This window comes from Dendropsophus ebraccatus, chromosome 3, assembly GCF_027789765.1.
Source record: "Dendropsophus ebraccatus isolate aDenEbr1 chromosome 3, aDenEbr1.pat, whole genome shotgun sequence".
Classification (NCBI taxonomy): domain Eukaryota; kingdom Metazoa; phylum Chordata; class Amphibia; order Anura; family Hylidae; genus Dendropsophus; species Dendropsophus ebraccatus.
The window spans coordinates 136,948,494-136,968,513 of record NC_091456.1 but is presented as its reverse complement, the minus strand read 5'-3'; the positions used below and the strand labels follow the sequence as shown (position 1 = coordinate 136,968,513).

At 41.1% G+C, this 20,020-nt stretch overlaps 1 protein-coding gene across 10 annotated transcripts in view; it reads right to left on the bottom strand.

The window, feature by feature from the left end:
- The window catches only part of PDE4D (phosphodiesterase 4D), a 968,497-nt gene that overhangs the window by 174,431 nt on the left and 774,046 nt on the right, over positions 1–20,020 (bottom strand). For 8 of the 10 annotated variants that reach the window (XM_069962734.1, XM_069962738.1, XM_069962735.1 and 5 more), the window contains one exon: positions 926–1,117. In XM_069962734.1, the coding sequence (XP_069818835.1) occupies positions 926–1,117 (192 nt within the window). Of the gene's footprint in view, positions 1–925; positions 1,118–2,148; positions 2,236–20,020 lie in introns of those variants that run through there. The other 2 variants (XM_069962742.1, XM_069962743.1) reach the window with 2 other exon arrangements.

Below are 20,020 nucleotides of genomic sequence, written 5' to 3'. Positions count from 1 at the left end.
AAGATGTTAAAATGGAAACACCATGGTATTGGGCAGTTGTAGGTAAGCCAGTCCTGGCCGAACTAGTGCTGGCTTACTACTGTATTTCTGGGAGCTTGGACTCCTTGAGTGCAGCGCAATATATTATTAGTAAGCTAGGGATGCATAAAGCATTCCTAGCTTACTGCCCCTGTGCATTAATCTGTGGTGCCCTACACTAATAGCAGAACCATATAGCAGACAAGGCACTACCAAATAATTGGAGTGCTAAACCCAAATGGCAGAAAAGAAACTGAACTAACTTATTATTCTTTGCTATTCTACGCTAATAGCAAGCAATATCAAGCCTAATAGCCTAACTTGGTTTGCAAAAGATGTAGCACACCAAATGTAAAGTGTTAAGCCTCCCGTGAAGTTGTTGGTAGGATGGCAGTCTAGATAGGACTGGTTATATACTGAACTCTCGCCTGCATAGGACTTTGTTTGCAACTAACATAGCTGAATTCTTATCTGCCAATGTTAATTTTATACCGGCCTTGGATGACAATGCTAAAGCATCAGCTCATTCTACTGTAGCTGCTGATGACTTGATGGAATATATTTGATATACCTTTTCCTAGTCCACACAGTCCACAGCCTGGAAAACTGGGATACAGCCTATGGCTATGGCTGTATCCTAGTTTTCCAGACGGTCCTCTGGCTGTTTCCACCCTCTCCACGGAGCGGGCAGACAGCGAGAATCAGACGCCGAGAGTTCAGGTTTATACGAACCCGAACCTCGGCAGGTTCGCTCATCTCTAGTCTTTAGAGGGCGACACATGTGGGAAAAATGGCACATGGCAGTGACATTTTGCTAGAACAAAGTCAGGATTTTAAAGTGACAGGTTTTCTTTAACTGCATCATAATAAAAAGGTAAGTAAAGAAAGAATACTGGTAGCTACTCACATGTCACTAGCGATGGAGGAGTTTCTAGACATGGACTTTGGAGAGAGGTCATAGTCGCTGTCTGACCTATACAAAAATGATTCCCTTCGTTGACTGTGGACAAAGTTGGCCTGTAAAATCAGCCCTGATCCTGGGCTTGTCATGGGATCCAGGGGACTCCGTCCCGATGAGGTGCCATTGTCCACATCAAAGCTGCAAAGAAACAAACAAACATGAACAATGATCATCATAATGATTCTGACTGCTATTAGTAATATTATTATGTAATATACTGCAACTACTACTGCTGTTAGTAAAGGGAATCTATCAACAGGTTAGACGATCCTAACCTGCCGTGGGAGGTGGAGGAAGCCCCCAATGCAGTAAATTTCCGAATTTACACATAAATAAAACTTTAGTTTTACTATCCTGCTAATAGATTCCCTTTTATACTGAATACATAGATAACAAATTCACAAATAAAGGATCGCCACCACCTACAACAATACTTTTCACATAAAACTTCTAGCAAACTAGCAGAAATTGAACTAGCTGTAATTGAACTCAATGAAAGAACAGTATGCAGTAAGCTCTTAAGCTCCCTCTGGTGGTCACTGTAGTTTGCCAGAATTTTAACTGTATGTGAACGCATTGTATATAGAGCTGTGTGTCGAAAAGAGAAGCTGTAGCTGCAACACACACACATACTGGTATATGAATATAGAAATGTATCCTATAGAAATTAACCATCATTCACTATGTGGGCAGATTGGCATTGTGGATGTATGAGGATGAAGACATTCTTTTATGCAAATTCAATATAATTTCACTACTGTGGTGTAAATAAGGCCCCAGGCTCAGCAATGTTTAACCTAATTCTCGGTTTCTGAATATTAGATAACATTAAAAGTATGTATTCATCTAAAACTGGTATTACCACCCTAATATGACATTTCTAGTTCAGGCACGCTCGGGCAAACTACAGATTAAGCTAGAGTAAAGTCTTATCCCTGCAAGCTTCAGATGCACTATACCAGCACGTCCTATGTTTTCCATTACGCACAAGGATCAATAGAAATCTGCATTAAAGAAAGGACATGATTCTTTAGCTATTAGTCGATAGATCCTGTATGTGTCTGCCTGACTTTTATGGGCACTGTACGGTACTTAATAAATGACCCTTTTGTGCATCGGTAACAAAAACATATCTATTTTCATTTGGCCAAGGCTATGTTGCTGTGAACCTGCATGAATGTTGGTGCAGTGTCCCAGAACACGCTGTCTGTTTCTCACTGTCAGTTTATTTTTGCTGCTACAGCCATGCCTGTTCTGGAAACTATTTGCACTGCAACTGTGACTATGTAGTCCCTATTACTCTCAGGTTCATGTTTATTGTACATGTGTTTAACTCTGTGCAGTGGTATGCAAAGGCTGAGGATCACGTGACCAAGCCCTGTAACCATGGTTCCTCCAATGGCCGTCGAGCTTTGGCCAGGAGTACCATGTGACTCCATGTGAGGAGGACATCCAGGGAGATACAAGCGGAATGAGAGGAGGACATCCAGAGAGATATAAGGGAATGAGAGGAGGACAACTGGGGAGATACAAGGGGAATAAGAGGAGGACAACTGGTGAGATACAAGGGGAATGAGAGGAGGACATCCAGGGAGATACAAGGGGAATGTGAGGAGGACATCTAGGGAGATACAAGGGGAATGAGAGGAGAACATCCAGGGAGATACAAGGGGAATGAGAGGAGAACATCCAGGGAGATACAAGGGGAATGAGAGGAGGACATCCAGGGAGATACAAGGGGAATTAGAGGAGGACAACTGGTGAGATACAAGGGGAATGAGAGGAGGACATCCAAAGAGATACAAGGGGAATGTGGGGAGGACATCCAGGGAGATACAAGGGGAATGAGAGGAGGACATCTAGGGAGATACAAGGGGAATGAGAGGAGAACATCCAGGGAGATACAAGGGGAATTAGAGGAGGACATCCAGGGAGATACAAGGGGAATGTGAGGAGGACATCCAGGGAGATACAAGGGGAATGAGAGGAGGACAACTGGGGAGATACAAGGGGAATGAGAGGAGGACATCCAGGGAGATACAACAGAAATAAAAGGAGGACTACTAGGGAGATAAAAGGGGAATGAGAGGAGGACATCCAGGGAGATACAAGGGGAATGAGAGGAGGACATCCAGGGAGATACAAGGGGAATTAGAGGAGGACATCCAGGGAGATACAAAAGTAATGAGAACAGAACAGCTGGGGAGAATGAGAGGAGTACAGCTGGGGAGATACAAAGGGAGTGAGAGAAGGACATCAGGGGAGATACAAGGGGGATGAATGGAGGACTTCCAGGGAGTTACAAGGAAATTCATATGAAGACATCTAGGGAAACCCATAAGGAATAACAGGAGGACATCCTGTGAGATACATAAAGAATAAGGACCCTATTACATGGGATGATTACTGTGTGAAAAATCTTTATATAAAACGATCAAAAAATCGTTTGTGTGTCATTGATCACATCTTTTGAGCTGAACCTAAAATCATCATTTATTGTTCACTAATTGTTCGCTGTAATTCCACATTTGTTCACTGTAATTTCACATTTATTTGCTAATCGTTCACTAATCGTTCAGTGCAATTCCACATTGTTCGTTTATTTGCTGGAATCAGATGGCGTAAACGATTGAAGTAACAATTGTAGTAACGATTATAACTAACAACTATCGTACGGTGCGATATGGTCAACGATTTCAGGTAGCTCTCATTTGCGATTGTTTATCGTTAAACGTTAAAAATCGCTTCTTCTACCAGGACCCAGCTGGGGAGTTACAAGGGGAATGAAAGGAGGACAGTCACCAGCCGTCGGCCATGCATCACTTTTACACGTAGTGATGATTTTAGGTCTAGACTCAAAGAAATGATCAGCCGATTGTTTCATTAGCTGATCATTGTGTCTATTACACAGGGTGATAATCGGCTGAATTGGCCTGATTCAGTCGATTATCGTTTTGTGTAAGGCTACGTTCACACGTAGCAAAACTAGCGGAATGAGAGTCATAATGGGAGTCTATGGGAGGTGCGCGCTGTAGAGATGAGCGAATCTCGAGCATGCTTGAGTCCATCCGAACCCGAACTTTTGGCATTTGATTAGCGGTGGCTGCTGAAGTTGGATGAAGCCCTAAGGCTATGTGGAAATCATGGATATCGTCATTGGCTGTATCCATATTTTCCAGACAACGTTAGAGCTTTATCCAAGTTCAGCAGCCCCCGCTAATCAAATGCCGATCGTTCCGGTTCGGATGGACTCGAATCGAACCAGGTTCGCTCACCTCTAGCGCACTGCTGTTCTCACAGCATCTCTCCGCGCTGAAGAATGAACATTTTCATTATTCAGCGCGGGGAAAGCAGCAGCACGAGCCTCCCATAGACTCCCATTATGAGAGGAAGGCTAAAGGCATTCCGTGGCGGACAATTCCGCCGTGGAATTCCGCTAGGTTTGCTACATGTGAACGTAGCCTAATAGGACCCCTAGCACTGAGACAAGATCACGCTAAGTAATACCAAGAGAAATAAAAAGGTTAAAGAGACTCTGAACCCACAATCTGCCCCCCCCCCCCAACCGCTCGTACCGTTGTATAGCTGCTTTTAATCCAAGATCTGTCCTGCGGCCCGTTCGGCAGGTGATGCAATTATTGTCCTAAGAAACAACTTTTAAACTAAGGGTCCATTTACACAGAAAGATTATCTGCCAAAGATTTGAAGCCAAAACCAGGAACAGACTACAAACCGAGATTAGGTCATAAAGGAAAGCCTGAGATTTCTCCTTTTTTCAAATTCATTCCTCGCTTTGGCTTCAAATCTTTGGCAGATAATCGGTCAGATAATCTTTCTGTGTAAATGGACCCTTACAACCCTGTGTCAAATTGGTGTGGCCTAGAGTATCTGTGCCCTAGGCTTGCAATGCCCCTCCACCCCTCCTCCCTGCCCTCTTCATCATTAGTAACGCCCCCAGGCCAGATTTCCCCTAATCATCAATTGTCTGAAAACTGCACATGTGTTGGATCGTTAAGGCACATGTGTGTTTAGACAAGTGATGATTAGGAGAAATCCTGCCCAGGGACATTCCTAATAATGAGGAGGGCAGGGAGGAGGGACGGAGAGGCGTTGCAGGACTAGGGTACAGACACTCTAGGCCACGCCAATTTGACACAGGGCTGAAAGTTTATGTTGTTTTTTAAGGGCAATAACTGCCTTACCTGCCAAACAGACCCCAGGACAGATCTTGGATTAAAAGCAGCTATTCAACAGTACAAGTGGTTTGGGGGAGGGGGGCAGATTGTGGGTACAGAGGCGCAGATTACCTGTCACTTAAGATACCTATCTCCTTCACTTACAGTTGAAGCTTGCCTATACTGCACTTTCTATCACCCAGTGTGGCAGTCATTTGTCTATGCTAACTGATAAATAAAAAAAAGGTGGGGAACTCTTAGCTATGGCTGCAGATCACTGTAGTGAATGAATAAAGTTGCTCCTTTAGCCAAAAGTATATTTAAGTACTGTAAATGGTTGGGGCTGTAGTATTAAAGGATTTAAACAACTTCAGTACATTGTTAGTACATTTAGGAAGCTAGTGAATTATGTATTCCAATAAGGGTGGATGGGGTGGACTTCCATTGAATATTCATGAGCTGACAATATTTCCATTAACTCTAAACTTTAGTGAAAGTTTTACACTTACAGGATGTGTGTAACCTTAATCAAGTATATATCACGTCAGATGAATACAGTTGATACAGTTGAGGATCAATGGCTAAACAATCAAGTGAAATGTTATTTTTCAATCGTTCCAAAACCTAATCCTGATGACAGCAAAGAAGCAATGCAGTGCGTACATGTTATGAAACTGACGACGCTCTGTACACTTCTTCATTGTCCCGGTCTTACATGATATTCATTATTACGTAGTTGAATGTATTATGTCAACTGACAAAAAACCTTCCGCAGCAGAACAAGACGCCAAAGACTGAAGACCTCGGAGTTATTCAGCAATTAATTGTCTTTTAGCTGCTCAGCCTGAAACACTGGACTGTAACCAATGTCCTGGACACGCTCATTGTTCTTATTACAAAATACAGAGTATAAAGGGTCTTCAATCATGATGTCTATGCTTATGTAAGCAAACAGGGCTGATGTAAGATGCTCTACAGAGAAAGGACAGATTTATTTTTTTTATTTTGTTATACAGGAAATAAATTTTAAAGATCTACTTGCAGACCACGTGCTTGGATAGGGGGGGCTCGGCCGCGGTTGGTCCTACTCTCATTGCTACTTGTGGCAAAAACCTGTGCAGGACTCTGTAAATAAATGGGTGCCATTTATCATTTATCATTGATCCCTATATTATTCCCTCCATATCATTGGATCTAGGCAAACTAAAGGTGAAAGACAAACGACTCATATAGCAGCGATCTGCTGCCGTCGCTCCGTGGAATAGGATATTTTTGTATAATATTATTTTATTTCCCAGCTTTCTGGAGCGCAGCGAAAAAGTGACCAGCCTAATCCATCATCTTTCTCCTACTGCTCCATAGTCAATCATAGTTTCTTTACCATTAACCCTGAAATTACACATGCCTATATTCAAGTAACCCTTCATGTACATTATATGGTTTTAGACCCCAAAGATTACAAGGTCCATGGGCCACTGTACATGGCATTATTTCGTGGTGTAGATGGTGAATGGGAGACCTTGAGTCTCTATGGGGCCCAGACTCAGCCTCTCTAATTTGTAAGGATTAGCTCAGGAATTTCAAGCAACATTATGGCATATAGCTTTGTGTCTTAACGATCAACCCTTTATTTCTAGGATTTGTTAAACAAACAAAGTATAGTATAAAGCACATCATCACATTGTTATACACTGGCAACTACATTTCATACACAGTAAAAATCTTGTTTAATGGTCCTTTACTCGTACAGGAATCTGTATGGTATACATGACACTCTTATGTTCAATCCTTTACAACATGATAAAACAAGTGTAAAAGGTTTACAGTATATGGCAATCCCTCAACAATCTAAAGGCCACAGGCATTCACATGAAAGCCAACACACCTTTATGGTATATACACTGCACTATGTTTTCTGCATGTTAACTAGAAACCTGAGCGTCAACTTCTTTACATATTCCGAGAATCACAGACCTTTTCCACTGGCACTGCCACTAAATGCATCATTCAGAGACACCTCATGTACAGCGTGCTATCTGCCCACGTGCAATCCAACAGCATTTCTCTAAAGAAATCCAATAAAATTTTGAAATAGCGCCACCCAATCAAGTTTCTTTATATGACTTGTGCTCCACCTTTTACAGGACCCCCCCCATCTATGACATTGGAATCCCCCCCTCCCCTTTCATCACACAATTCATCAAAACAGACTACAGATTAGTCCAACTAAACCAGTACAGAAGAGTGAACAAATCCCCTAATCTAATGCTTATCCCAGACCCCTACATAGAGATACTATACTTATAATAGCACTTTTCTATTTTCTCCAAAAATAAGACCTAGCTTCATTTTGCAGGCTTTTTGGAGTAGGCTTGAAATACAAATATAAGCCCTAGTTATAGTCAGCTGACCAGGTCCCAGAAACTAGCATCAGCCAATCACTGCCAGACTTTTTATGCCCAGCCCCACCTGCTCAACACAAGTTGCAGGGGAGCAATGAGGGGTAAGAAGAAGCCGGGTAGGAAACAATGAATATGGGTGGATGAGGGGGTATGAGGGCCAACTACAAAAGGGGGGAGGTATAAAGTATTGGGACTGACTGCAGAGGGTGGATGTATACCGTATGAGGGAATAATTATGGGGGGGGGGGGAGATACAGTATAGGGGCATTACTGCAGAGGGGAGGGATGTATACAGAGGGAGGGGAAGCATACAGTATGGAGGCCTAACTATAGGGGAACTTGCAGTAGAGGAGCCTAACAACAGTGGGACATACAGTATGGAGGATAACTACCACACAGAGTGGAGGGACCTACTGTGTATAATAAAATAATCCCTAGCCCTTATTTCAGATAAAACAATAATATAAGACCCTGTCTTATTTTTGGGGAAACACAGTATATGGTACAGTAATATGTGCACTGTGTCACAGTATACATGCTCGGCAAAGGGCGCCAACAGAAGTAACAAGGGAAGGCTGAGCCTGTTTGTATGTATAGCCTCATCGGTACAAATCTGATGCTTTTTGGAAGGAGATCAATTGCATGGTCTCTATCATTTCTGTTTTTCTCTATCTTTAGGCTAAATTGAGGAATTTTAATGTTCATAAGAAACTAATATGTATCAAACAATGTCAAATATTTAGGAAATAGGCCTCTGGACACAGGGGACAATGTTATTTCTAAGAGCTATATCGAGGGAGAAGTGTTCTCACCAGCTTCCAGGACTGCTGTGACCCCCAAAGGTCATGTTGGCGCAGAGTAAGCTGGTGCAAGGCACAGGAACATTACAGACGAAATCCTAATATAATCTCATGGTATTTTCACATGAAATATTACTAGTTCATCCACATGCACATAATTCTTCTATGCGGAGTCAGTCTGAACCATCATCCAGAATGAATCTCTGGCTATGAACATACAGTATACTGTACTGTAATGAAACAGAATTTCATTTTCATAATTTACATTGATGTAATCCATATGAAATAAAGATTTCTACTAATGTCATATAAATAGCATTCCTCTCTCTCTCCCTCTCTCCTCCCTATAAATGCAATGCTTACCTTTCACAGAGATCCTGCAGCATTTGGGGCTATATACTACACTGTACATAGCCTGGCTGCTACAGAAAATCTGAGAATAGAAAAGGTGCTGGTATGTAAGTAGAGCAACTGCAGTCATCTACTGATTGACACAGAGCAGTTGCAGGGCGTAAAACAAGGTTTGATGTGCCCCGACAATAAAGATTTTACAATTTAGACGTTTTCTGCTTATAAATTAGTTATTATAGCACAGGCTACAACTAACAAGGCATGCAGCGTATCAATGGTATTGTTCTGATGCTAAATACAGTGTAACTAAAGAAAATATATTGTCTTTATTGTGATTTGTTTTAATTTTTTGATTGTAAAATTTCAGAGGGCAGCCATATTGCCTGAGCTTTTGCTCTGCTCTATTAACAGCATTTGGAGATGACAGATTACCAATTAACAGCAGCTACAAGGATATAGGGAACAATAGACTAGAGGAGACTCTATGGGAGAGTTTTCTAGGCCTGCTTTGTGACCTGCGTTGAGCTCATTGTGCAAAAAAAGGAGAGGGGAGTGGAGCCTGACCGTCTATTGTGAATGTCAGTATCCTCCTCCACTCCAAGGCGGGTAAAACAGGCGCAGGTCCAAGAGATAATAGTGATATAAAATATCATAAAATTTAATAAAAGAATTATGCCAGCGACACAACGCGTTTCGAGACCGGTCCGGTCTCTTTATCAAGTGTCTAATCATTTAGACACTTGATAAAGAGACCGGACCAGTCTTGAAACGCGTTGTGTTGCTGGCATAATTCTTTTAATAAATTTTATGATATTTTATATCACTATTACCTCTTGGACCTGCGCCTGTTTTACCCGCCTAGGAGTGGAGGAGGATACTGACTGTCTTTAATCCCTGTGGGGATTAGCCGGGAGTGGCTGCGGTTCATTCACATGCTATCATTAAGAGTTGTGCCTTAAATCAGCACAACCTACTCAGGTCAGAGTTCTATGTGCGTACTTTCACCACTTCAGCCCTGTCTGAATTACGCTATGGAGCGCTGTCTTATATTTTGTTTCTATTGTGAATGGCCTGATCCCATATAATCTATATACTAGTGTCGCTTTTCACTGTGAGGCTTTGTTCACACGTTTTTTCCTCTCAGTCTTTGAGAACTAAAAATGACGTCCGTTACGTTTAAAATTATGTCCATTTTATTGTTTGGTCGCCACTGGTGGCTATATTTTTCTAGTTCAGGTGGACTAATTGTACTTTGGATGTGTCTATAATAAAAAGTCTATCAATTTAATAGTAAAAACAGTGAAAGGATGGTGACAGAAGAAGAACTATCTGTGAACAATTAAAAAAATAACATCCACTGTTTGCAAAAGACGTCTGAAAACAATTGTCATCAATATTTGTTTAATACACTGAGCATTGGATGTTCAGCATTCTATTGACTTTAATTCATTGCACTTAAGTCAATTACAACACGGCAATAACAGACGTCTTTTTAAACAGAAAAGGTGGTCGCCTCTTCTCTTTTTTTGACATTGTGTGAACCTTGTGTAGTCTAATCTTGTCTGTAATGATAAGAAGAAGACTGAAGAAAAGTTCTCTCTACGGAACAGGAAGTATTAGCTTATTACTAGGCTTAGGGCCCTATTACACTGAACAATTATCAGCCTTTTTTGGCCAATAACCAACAGGCCGATAATCGTGCCGTGAAAAAGCACATGTTGAAAGGTAATGATCGATGCATGATGTCGGGTGATCTTTATATTTGAACATGTTTTAAAGATCAGCGATGGTCTGCAGCATCTCGCCTTGTGCAATAGGAGCGACTTTATTGGGATGCCTGAACAATCTAAGGAATACACCACTTACTGCAGGACATACAGCAGCTGATGAGTACTGAAAGAATTAGAAGTAAATTGCAAATCTATTTAGCTTTCTGACATCACTTGATTTGAAAGCGTTTTATCTTTCTAGAGTACCCCTTTAAGAGGTTTATTTTTAGTAAGTGGGGAAATCTTTAAAATAGTGGGGGTTTAAGCAGTCAGACACTATAGTAAAAGCATATCACAACAATGGGGCCACCAAAGGATCCTTTAGAGGGCCAGGCTGCCCTGGGGCTCATTTACTTTGAACATCCTTGTCATAAAACATTACACTAAACCTGGTCACAGACGTCTATGAGCTAGATGACATGAAAATTTTATGTGTTCTCCATTACTGTCTCTGGTAATCTCTCAGGTAGAAGTAAATGTTGTATGTAAATAAACACACAGATTAAAAACACACAAACCCTTAGATTTCATTTAGAGTCCTGCAAAGTTTTTATTTTGCCTCAGTTTCTATCCTCATGTTACCAGATCTTAAAACGGAAGGGTAAACTCATTCCTTATTTGATCACCAAAATGTCAATAGCAGCACAGTGTATTTAAAGGGAATCTGTCAGCAGGTTTATGTTGCCTTAAATGAGTGCAGCATAAACTGGTGACAGAAATACTAAACAGAACAATGTATTACTTACATCATTCTGTTCAGCGGTTCTCTTGATATAGAGGAGAATGGGCTTTACGCTGTACCAATCCTTCCACCCTCTAGCTGCTGATTGACAACTGTCTGCCTATACACAACATTGATAGACAACTGCCAATCAGGAGCTGGTGGGCAGGGTGTGCTGGTGCTCATGAATATCTAGAACTACTGCACACAAGCACATAATGGAGAGGACTACCTATTGTACTTGTTATTCAGCAGGATCTCTCTGAATCAGCTGCACAGAACATAGTAGGTGATACATCATCTGTTCAGCTTCTCCATCACTAGTTTCTGCTACTCGTAGAAAGGACAACATAATCCTACTGAGAGAATCTCTTTAAACAGATCAGGACATTTGTGTTTATGTAATTGTCATAGATAAACAAGAAAGCAGGCTTCTAGCCCAGTCACTTCTGGTGGCATCTGAAATTTGTTCTGAGCCAGTTTGGTGGATATGGTGTTTTATGAATTATGTTTTATACAGAAAGATATTTTGCTTGTAGTAGGTTGTACCATGGTGGATATTAAAGGCACTGTAGGCATTGTAAGTGGTAATAAGGGCACTGTGGATGGCGCAACGAGAACGCTACATGTCCTTCTTCTGCCATGGATGTTAAACACCATGATTTATTTTAAGGCTGAATTCACAAAGTGTTATTGCTGTACATTATGGGGCCATAGCAGTGGCGTAGCTACCATAGAGGCAGGGTAGGCAGTTGCTATGGGGCCTGTGCAGGAGGGGGGGCCAGGGGAGAAGGTAAGAGAGTGTGTCCTTTTGCTTAACTCCTTATGTACTGCAGTGTGTAAGTGACCCAATGTTTACTTACATGCTGCAACACAAAAAAAAGGGTTAACAAGCAGAAGACAGAGATCTCTGCTTCACTGCACTGATAACCTCTGACCTTTGTTCTCCAGCTGCGCAATCAAGTAGGAAAATGTGCAGGGGTAAGGGGTTATCAGTGCACCAGCAGTAAAGCAGATATATATATATATATATATATATATATATATATATATATATATGCAATGATTTGTGTTTGCTATGGGGCCCCATGAATTCTAGCTATGCCTCTGGGCCATAGGTGTGTGTCATCAAAAAGGGCACCTAGTCTTTATGTCCTGGGTGACAAAAATCCAGCAATAGTTTGAATGAAACCTCTCTCTATATATAGAAGACAACCCCGATTAGCCAATAAGTCTAGGAAGAAGCTGGAACATCAAAATCCAAAGTACAGAGGATGCCTCATGATGGATTGTGAAGAACTTTTATATTCTTAAGCTTTGTAACAAATAGCTGGAAATCTCCATGTAGGTCTGATATGCATCTTAAAAGAGAAGTCCGGCAATTTTTTTTTATTAAAGTATTGTATTGCCCCCCCCCCCCCCAAAGTTATACAAATCATCAATATACACTCATTATGGGAAATGGACATAAAGTGCTTTTTTCCCTGCACTTACTACTGCATCAAGGCTTCACTTCCTGGATAAAATGGTGATGTCACGACCCGACTCCCAGAGCTGTGCGGGCTGTGGCTGCTGGAGAGGATGATGGCAGAGGAATGGTCAGTGTCGCTCCAGTACCCTGTGTCCCTCAGTGTCCCTCTGCCATTATCCTCTCCAGCAGCCACAGCCCGCACAGCTCTGGGAGTCGGGTTGTGATATCACCATGTTATCCAGGAAGTGAAGCCTTGATGCAGTAGTAAGTGCAGGGAAAAAAGCACTTTATGTCCATTTCCTGTAATAAGTGTATATTGGTGATTTGTATAACTTTTGGGGGGGCAATACAATACTTTAATAAAATTTTTTGCCAGATTTCTACTTTAAATACACCCATCCGATTTCTCACTTACTGTATATCAGGTGAAGATATTGGACCACAGAACAGGATTACTGGACTAGCAAGAATATTGGCTGCGACAAAGTAAAAACTTTTAATTTTTTTGCTTAGTTATGGATACTTATTATACACAAACATTTAGATGCAAAAGATAAATAGTGTTTGTGGTACTGTATTATATTACAGTGTATGGATATTATATTTCTACTACAGGCATAGTATGCATCAGCCTTTGGGCTAAGGTGAGCCACCCACACACTGACACTATTTTTCTTCTAAACAAAACAAAAAAAAAAGTTTTTTCAAAAAATTACAAAAGTGTAAAAATTATTGACCCTGTTACCTAGGTCCAGAATAATTGTGTTGGTACAGTTAAAGTATCAATATTATTTAAATAAACTTGTATCACGTCATAGAGACATGTAAAAATTGATCAGTTAGGGTTTTGGTGCTGAGACTCCTATTGATCCCTAGAATGAAGAGGGAGAAGTACTCAGATGAGTTTTTTCTCTCTACCTCCGTAGACTTTCTATGGAATCCGTTTTTAGTAGTGAGGAGACAGCAGGGAGAAGCAGCACTCCTGTGACAGCTTCTCCCCATTTATTCTAGTGATCGTGGAGGTCTCAGCACCAAGATCGCGACTGATCAAAATTTTTTACATGTCTCTATGACAAATCCAATGTAATGACAGTAATACTTTTAAACCCCAACATATAAAACCGTTTCACTACTCTATCTTGCCTTTTTAGCATACCATCATTGAAGCAATGTGACATTGGCCCTGTGCTGGGATTAAGGGAGTGCAAAGGTCCTCCTCCCAGCAATCTCCAAATGTTCAGAAATAAATATGATGGAATCTAAGCTGTGGCCTGTCCGGCTAAAATGAATCCAGACTCATCTCTCTGTATATAAGTATTTGAAATGATGAAAATATGAGAATTCAATAATCTGCACCAGATGTAGGGATGTAGGGAAAAGGCTTCAGGGTGTCCATTCCATTGGCAGAACTGGAGCAGTCCTCTGGGATCTAGGGCTGGGGGGGGGGGGGGGGGGGGCTTCATGATGTAAAGAACTGAACAATATAAAAAGTCCTAGTGAACTGGGGTTCCTTGGACCCACCAGAGGCTACAATTCTAAGTTCTTACACCCCATCTGTACAGAACAGGTGTATAGCCACGGTGGGTTGGCAATAAAATACTACGCTAACCAAACTGCCCCCCAATGCCCCTAGCAGTGCAGTTAACCCCCATGATGCCACTAACAGTGTAGTTAACCCCTTTGACACCCCTAGCCGTGCAGTTTACCCCATGATACCCCTAGCAGTGTAATTAACCCTGTATGATGCCCCGAGCAGTGTAGCTAACCCCCATGATGGCTCTAGTAATGTAATTAACCCCCATGATGGCCCTAGAAGTGCAGTTAACCCCCATGATGCCATAAACAGTGTAGTTAACAACCTATGATGCCCATAGCTGTATTATTAACCCCCATGATGCCCCTAGCAGTGCAGTTAACCCCTATGATGCTTCTACCAGTGTAATTACCCCCCCCCCCATGATGGCTCTTGCAGTGCAGATAACCCCTCCTACCAGTGTAATTAACCCCCTATGATGGCTCTAGCAGTGCAGTTAATCCCTGTGATGCCCCTAGCAGTGCAGTTAACCCCCATGATGCCCCTACCAGTGTGGATAACCCCCACAATGCCACTAACAGTGTAGTTAACCCCCTATGATGCTCCTAGCTGTTATTAACCCCCATGATGCCCCTAGCAGTGCAATTAACCCCACGATACCCCTAGTATGATAGTTAACCCCTATGATGCCCCTAGCAGTGTAATTAATGTCCTATGATGCCCCTTGTAGTGCAGTTAACCCCCACAATGATCCTAGCAGTGTAGTTAAACCCAATGAATCCCCCACCAATGTAGTTAACCCCTATGATGCCCCTACCAGTGTAGTTAACCCTATAATGCCCCTACCAGTGTAATTACCCCCCCATGATGGCCATAGCAGTGTAGTTAACACCTCACCCCCCCCCCAGGGACTCCTTGTGTTGTAGTTAACCCCTCTCCTGACCACAAGTTACTAATACTTCTACCAGTCACATCCAGGTCAAGTATGATTTATTCTATTTTCTTATTTTCCACCTAAATGTCTTTTACTTTTACACATCTGCACAAATTTATATACTTTGTACAACATCAGCACAGGGCTCAGTCTAATTTCTTAATACACTAAGCACATACAAGAGCTGCTCTGTTCCTGATGTCCTCATATGGTTTAAGGTCTTCAGATGCCGTGCTGTTTACACATCCTATGACAGATTACGTCTGCTTGGCAAAGATCATGGCTCATATTTGTATATCCTTACGTCGCTGACGTTTCTTGACAAGCAACCAAGTGTACAAAGAAAGCACAAAAGACGTAAGTCATTGTCCTGAATGTGTATTATAGAATATTGAGGCCTGTTACGTGTGCACTATGTTATTTCTATGGGGAAATACCTGTAAAGTTTGGGGAAGAAATTAGCATTTAAGGTTTTTATGTGGGAATATGTCACCAGAAGGTAACCTATTGTCTGAATCAAGTTTTATGTGAAAAATACTTTAAACACACAACAAAATCTACTTTTTTATTTTATTATCTATGTTTTAAAATAATCTTTAAATCTTATAGTTTTTAATCTGGCCACTAAACGTAATATTAAGCTGCCACTTCCTATTCAGATATTAATTTTTCAGTCTCATGGGCGAAGCTAGGATTCATGGGGCCCCATAGCAAAAAACTCTATTATACACACTATAAAATATATATATATATATATATATATATATATATATATATATATATATATATATATATATATATAATGATGTGGCAAAAAAAAAAATTCTCTTGTGGCCAGAGGCAGAATCCTGCGTGCAGCCACAACAGTGACTGGCAGAGGAGAAAGCCAATGTCTGCTTGTTCTGTGTATCCACTGTATTTAACTATAACAGCCTATTAGGAGCCTCATGGTTATACATAGGTGTAGGAGCAGACTACCTTTTGCTTAACCCTTTATTTACTGCAGTGTGTAAGTGACCCGGGGTTCTCTTACTTGCTGCAATAAAAACAAAGAGTTAATACAGAAGACACTTAGCTCTCTTCTTCACTACTCCTGCACTAATAACCTGGCCTCTGCAGGAGCTCAGAGAACAGAAGTCAGAGGTTATCAGAGTAGTGAGGGAGAGAGCTAATTGTTAACCCTTTTTTGTGTTGCAGTATGTAAGAGAACAATGGGTTACTTACACACTGCAGTACATAAGGGGTTAAGTAAAAGGACACAGGAGGCTCTTATCTTCCCTGGGCCCCCCTCCATCCATGGGCCCCATAGCAACCGCCTTTCCTGCCTCTATGGAAGCTACGCCACTGTTCAGCCTCCTCCTACAATGAAGGGTGACACCAGTATATAGATAAGAATAGACCATGCCATTTACAATAGGTGGTGGTCAGAGCTCAGCTCTGCCCTGCACAATGACCTCTGCAGAGGTCATAAAGCGTGCCTAGTATCTTTCACACAGAAGTCAATAAATTCAATCCAGCTCATTCTCTTTTATGTACATTTAACAGAGTGGTACACATATAGCCAAGAGGGGCACAGATTTTTTTTCCCCATGAAAATATATACATCAATCACTACTCTACACATTGCCTTGCACATTGCCTACATGTGACAAGTGAAACTGAGCATAATGCATAACTTTCTTATTGGCCTGAATTTTTAGACTCCATATAAAGTAGTTGTGGGTCGTACCCCACCGGGAGCAATTTTATTTCCTTCTTCTTCTTTGTTTTGTTTAAATGTTAACTCAAAAATAGGAGTGAATCCAAAAATGAGGATTAAAAGCAGATTTCTTCTCTTTCTCTATTCTTATACACTATGATCCAGTGTTGGTTCAACAAAACAAAACACATTGACAACAACACCGAAGAACTACTTCTTTCTTTTCTGATTGGACATTAGCATACATGCAATAATCTGGAAAAAATTGACTAGTCTACAGTAACACCATTCTAAATGACTGATAAAATTACTGTTTACTTTTGCTTTATATTCACCATCCTTTACTGTCTACCATTAAAGACCTAAATGTCAGTAAAAGTTGGCCGCTAGAAAACAGGCTGGGTTGCCCACCCTGCTCCTGCAGAGAGGCAAGTAAAGGTTTTAATGATGTCTTATGGCATTTTACCCATTTTATTTATTTATCCATATTCCCTTTAAATCTAACATGTTGCCGCAAGAGCTCCCCTCACAATATACCACAATCTTATTAAATGGCAATAACCCTTTCAGCAAACATACATTTTGGACCTTATCTTAGAATGTTGAGGGACAAGGGGAATAGTAACACCCAGTCATCAATGTATTTATATGTTTCCATGAAGCATAACCACAGTACAGAGGTCTGAGAAAATAGTTGGGGCCAAAAGATAAAAAATCTAAAACGATGACCCATGACCTATGCCTCCTTAGAATAGACAAATTTGCTGGTATTGTGTACACTTCACATGCATATATTTTGATTAGCTCACAAGTACCATCAACGTGCCCTTTCAACGGTCTGTCAACGCTCCTTCTATTAGGTAGTGAGCAACAAGAGGTGCAGTCTATATGTTATGTTGTCTTCACCAGAGACTTTTATTTTTCTTGCAATCCTGTAATAAACAAGGCTAAGTGTAACAACACTGAAGGTAGCTGGCGTTCTTCCCTGGGTTGCGCAGCTGGGGAAGGACCGCCAGCTACATTTGGTGTTGTTACATTCAGCCATGGTTATTACAGGATTGCAAGAATAATAAAAGTCTCTGGTGAAGACAACAAAACATGAGTTACACATGTTCAATGTTTATACTCACATATAGACTGCACCTCTTGTTGCTAAGTTCCTAATATAAGGAGCCATGCCTCTTTAGACCTGATTTGTGTTGCTGATGTACAGAATCATGTGGTTAACTTGTGGGTTTCAACTACTGTCTGCTCTGTAATCAGGTTCTGTAATCAAGCTGTGTAGTCAGGTTCTGTAGTCAGGCTGTGTAGTCAGATTCTGTAGTCAGGCTGTGTAGTAAGGTTCTGTAGTCAGGCTGTGTAGTAAGGTTCTGTAATCAAGCTGTGTAGTCAGGTTCTGTAGTCAGGCTGTGTAGTCAGATTCTGTAGTCAGGCTGTGTAGTAAGGTTCTGTAGTCAGACTGTGTAGTCAGGTTCCGTAGTCAGGTTCTGTAGTCAGGCTGTGTAGTCAGGTTCTGTAGTCAGGCTGTGTAGTCAGGTTCTGTAGTCAGGCTGTGTAGTCAGGTTCTGTAGTCAGGCTGTGTAGTCAGATTCTGTAGTCAGGCTGTGTAGTAAGGTTCTGTAGTCAGACTGTGTAGTCAGGTTCCGTAGTCAGGTTCTGTAGTCAGGCTGTGTAGTCAGGTTCTGTAGTCAGGCTGTGTAGTCAGGTTCTGTAGTCAGACTGTGTAGTCAGGTTCTGTAGTCAGGCTGTGTAGTCAGGTTCTGTAGTCAGGCTGTGTAGTAAGGGTATGTAGTCAGGCTGTGTAGTCAGGTTCTGTAGTCAGGCTGTGTAGTCAGGTTCTGTAGTCAGGCTGTTTAGTAAGGTTCTGTAGTCAGGCTGTGTAGTAAGGCTGTGTAGTCAGGTTCTGTAGTCAGGCTGTGTAGTCAGGTTCTGTAGTGAGACTGTGTAGTAAGGTTCTGTAGTCTGGCTGTGTAGTCAGGTTCTGTAGTCAGGCTGTGTAGTAAGGTTCTGTAGTCAGGCTGTGTAGTCAGATTCTGTAGTCAGGCTGTGTAGTCAGGTTGTGTAGTCAGCTGCATCTCTTTCTCTAAGAAGGTAGAAGCCAGATATATATATATATATATATATATATATATATATATATATATATATATATATAATCCAGATTGCTAAAGAGATTGCATTTCTGCATTCTATAGTCAGTCTCTTTTACAGGGTTACACCAGACTTTCATTACAGTACAGGCCTTGCAAACCGTTAAATACACAAACTGGTGAGGTTAATATGATCTTACTTCTAAAGCTTTAAAACACTAACACTATCTGTAATAACTCAATGCAAAACATAAACATGCTGGACTATATTTAGCTTTCTACAATAGCGCCAAACATATCGCCCTTATTTGTGACTCAAGGGCCTGAATCAGACAGAACGTGAAAATGAAAACCAAAAGTGACAGATTCACCACAGTGCAGGCTAAAACCATAAAGAGCATCATTTACACTAAAATGACCCTTCTGACACGTATAAAAATGACCAAAAATGTTTTCAAATAAAAAAGGGTATATAAGTACAAACAGGCGGCCATTCTATGTTTTAGTCTTTGATCTACAAAGAAACTCCCCCAAAGAACCAAAGACTGCTCACATGCCATAAGCCCATCTACATGGAATAGAAAAAAATTAAACCACCTAGAATAGGAGTGTCAAACTTGCAGTCCTTCAGCTGTTGCAAAAGTTTGCAAAAATCAAAAGATTTAGCCCTTCAGGCATGATGGGAATTGTAGTTCTGCAACAGTTTGACACCTGTGACCAAAAAACACATAGTGGACTTTAAAGGGATTTTATGTTTGAAATTTTTTATTAGTTTTAAAAGGACGTAACAACAAGTCATAACATGAACAAAACTATACAAAATACAATAACAGTACAACAACTGTCCTTATAGCTTCTGCACACATGGAGTAGAGTACAAGGCAAGTCACAGGTTTACAAGTTGCAAATTTTAGATTGGGGGGAAGAAGCACATATCACTACCACATCACACCTGCTTTTCAGTGTCAAACATTGTAGACCCAGAGTACGCACCCAATCCTCAATCAGAAGAGAGTCCTTGGTAGGACAACCATTTTTTCCATTTGTTGGAGAACATTTTATCCACAGAGCTTTTCGCCCTACTCGTCATATGTT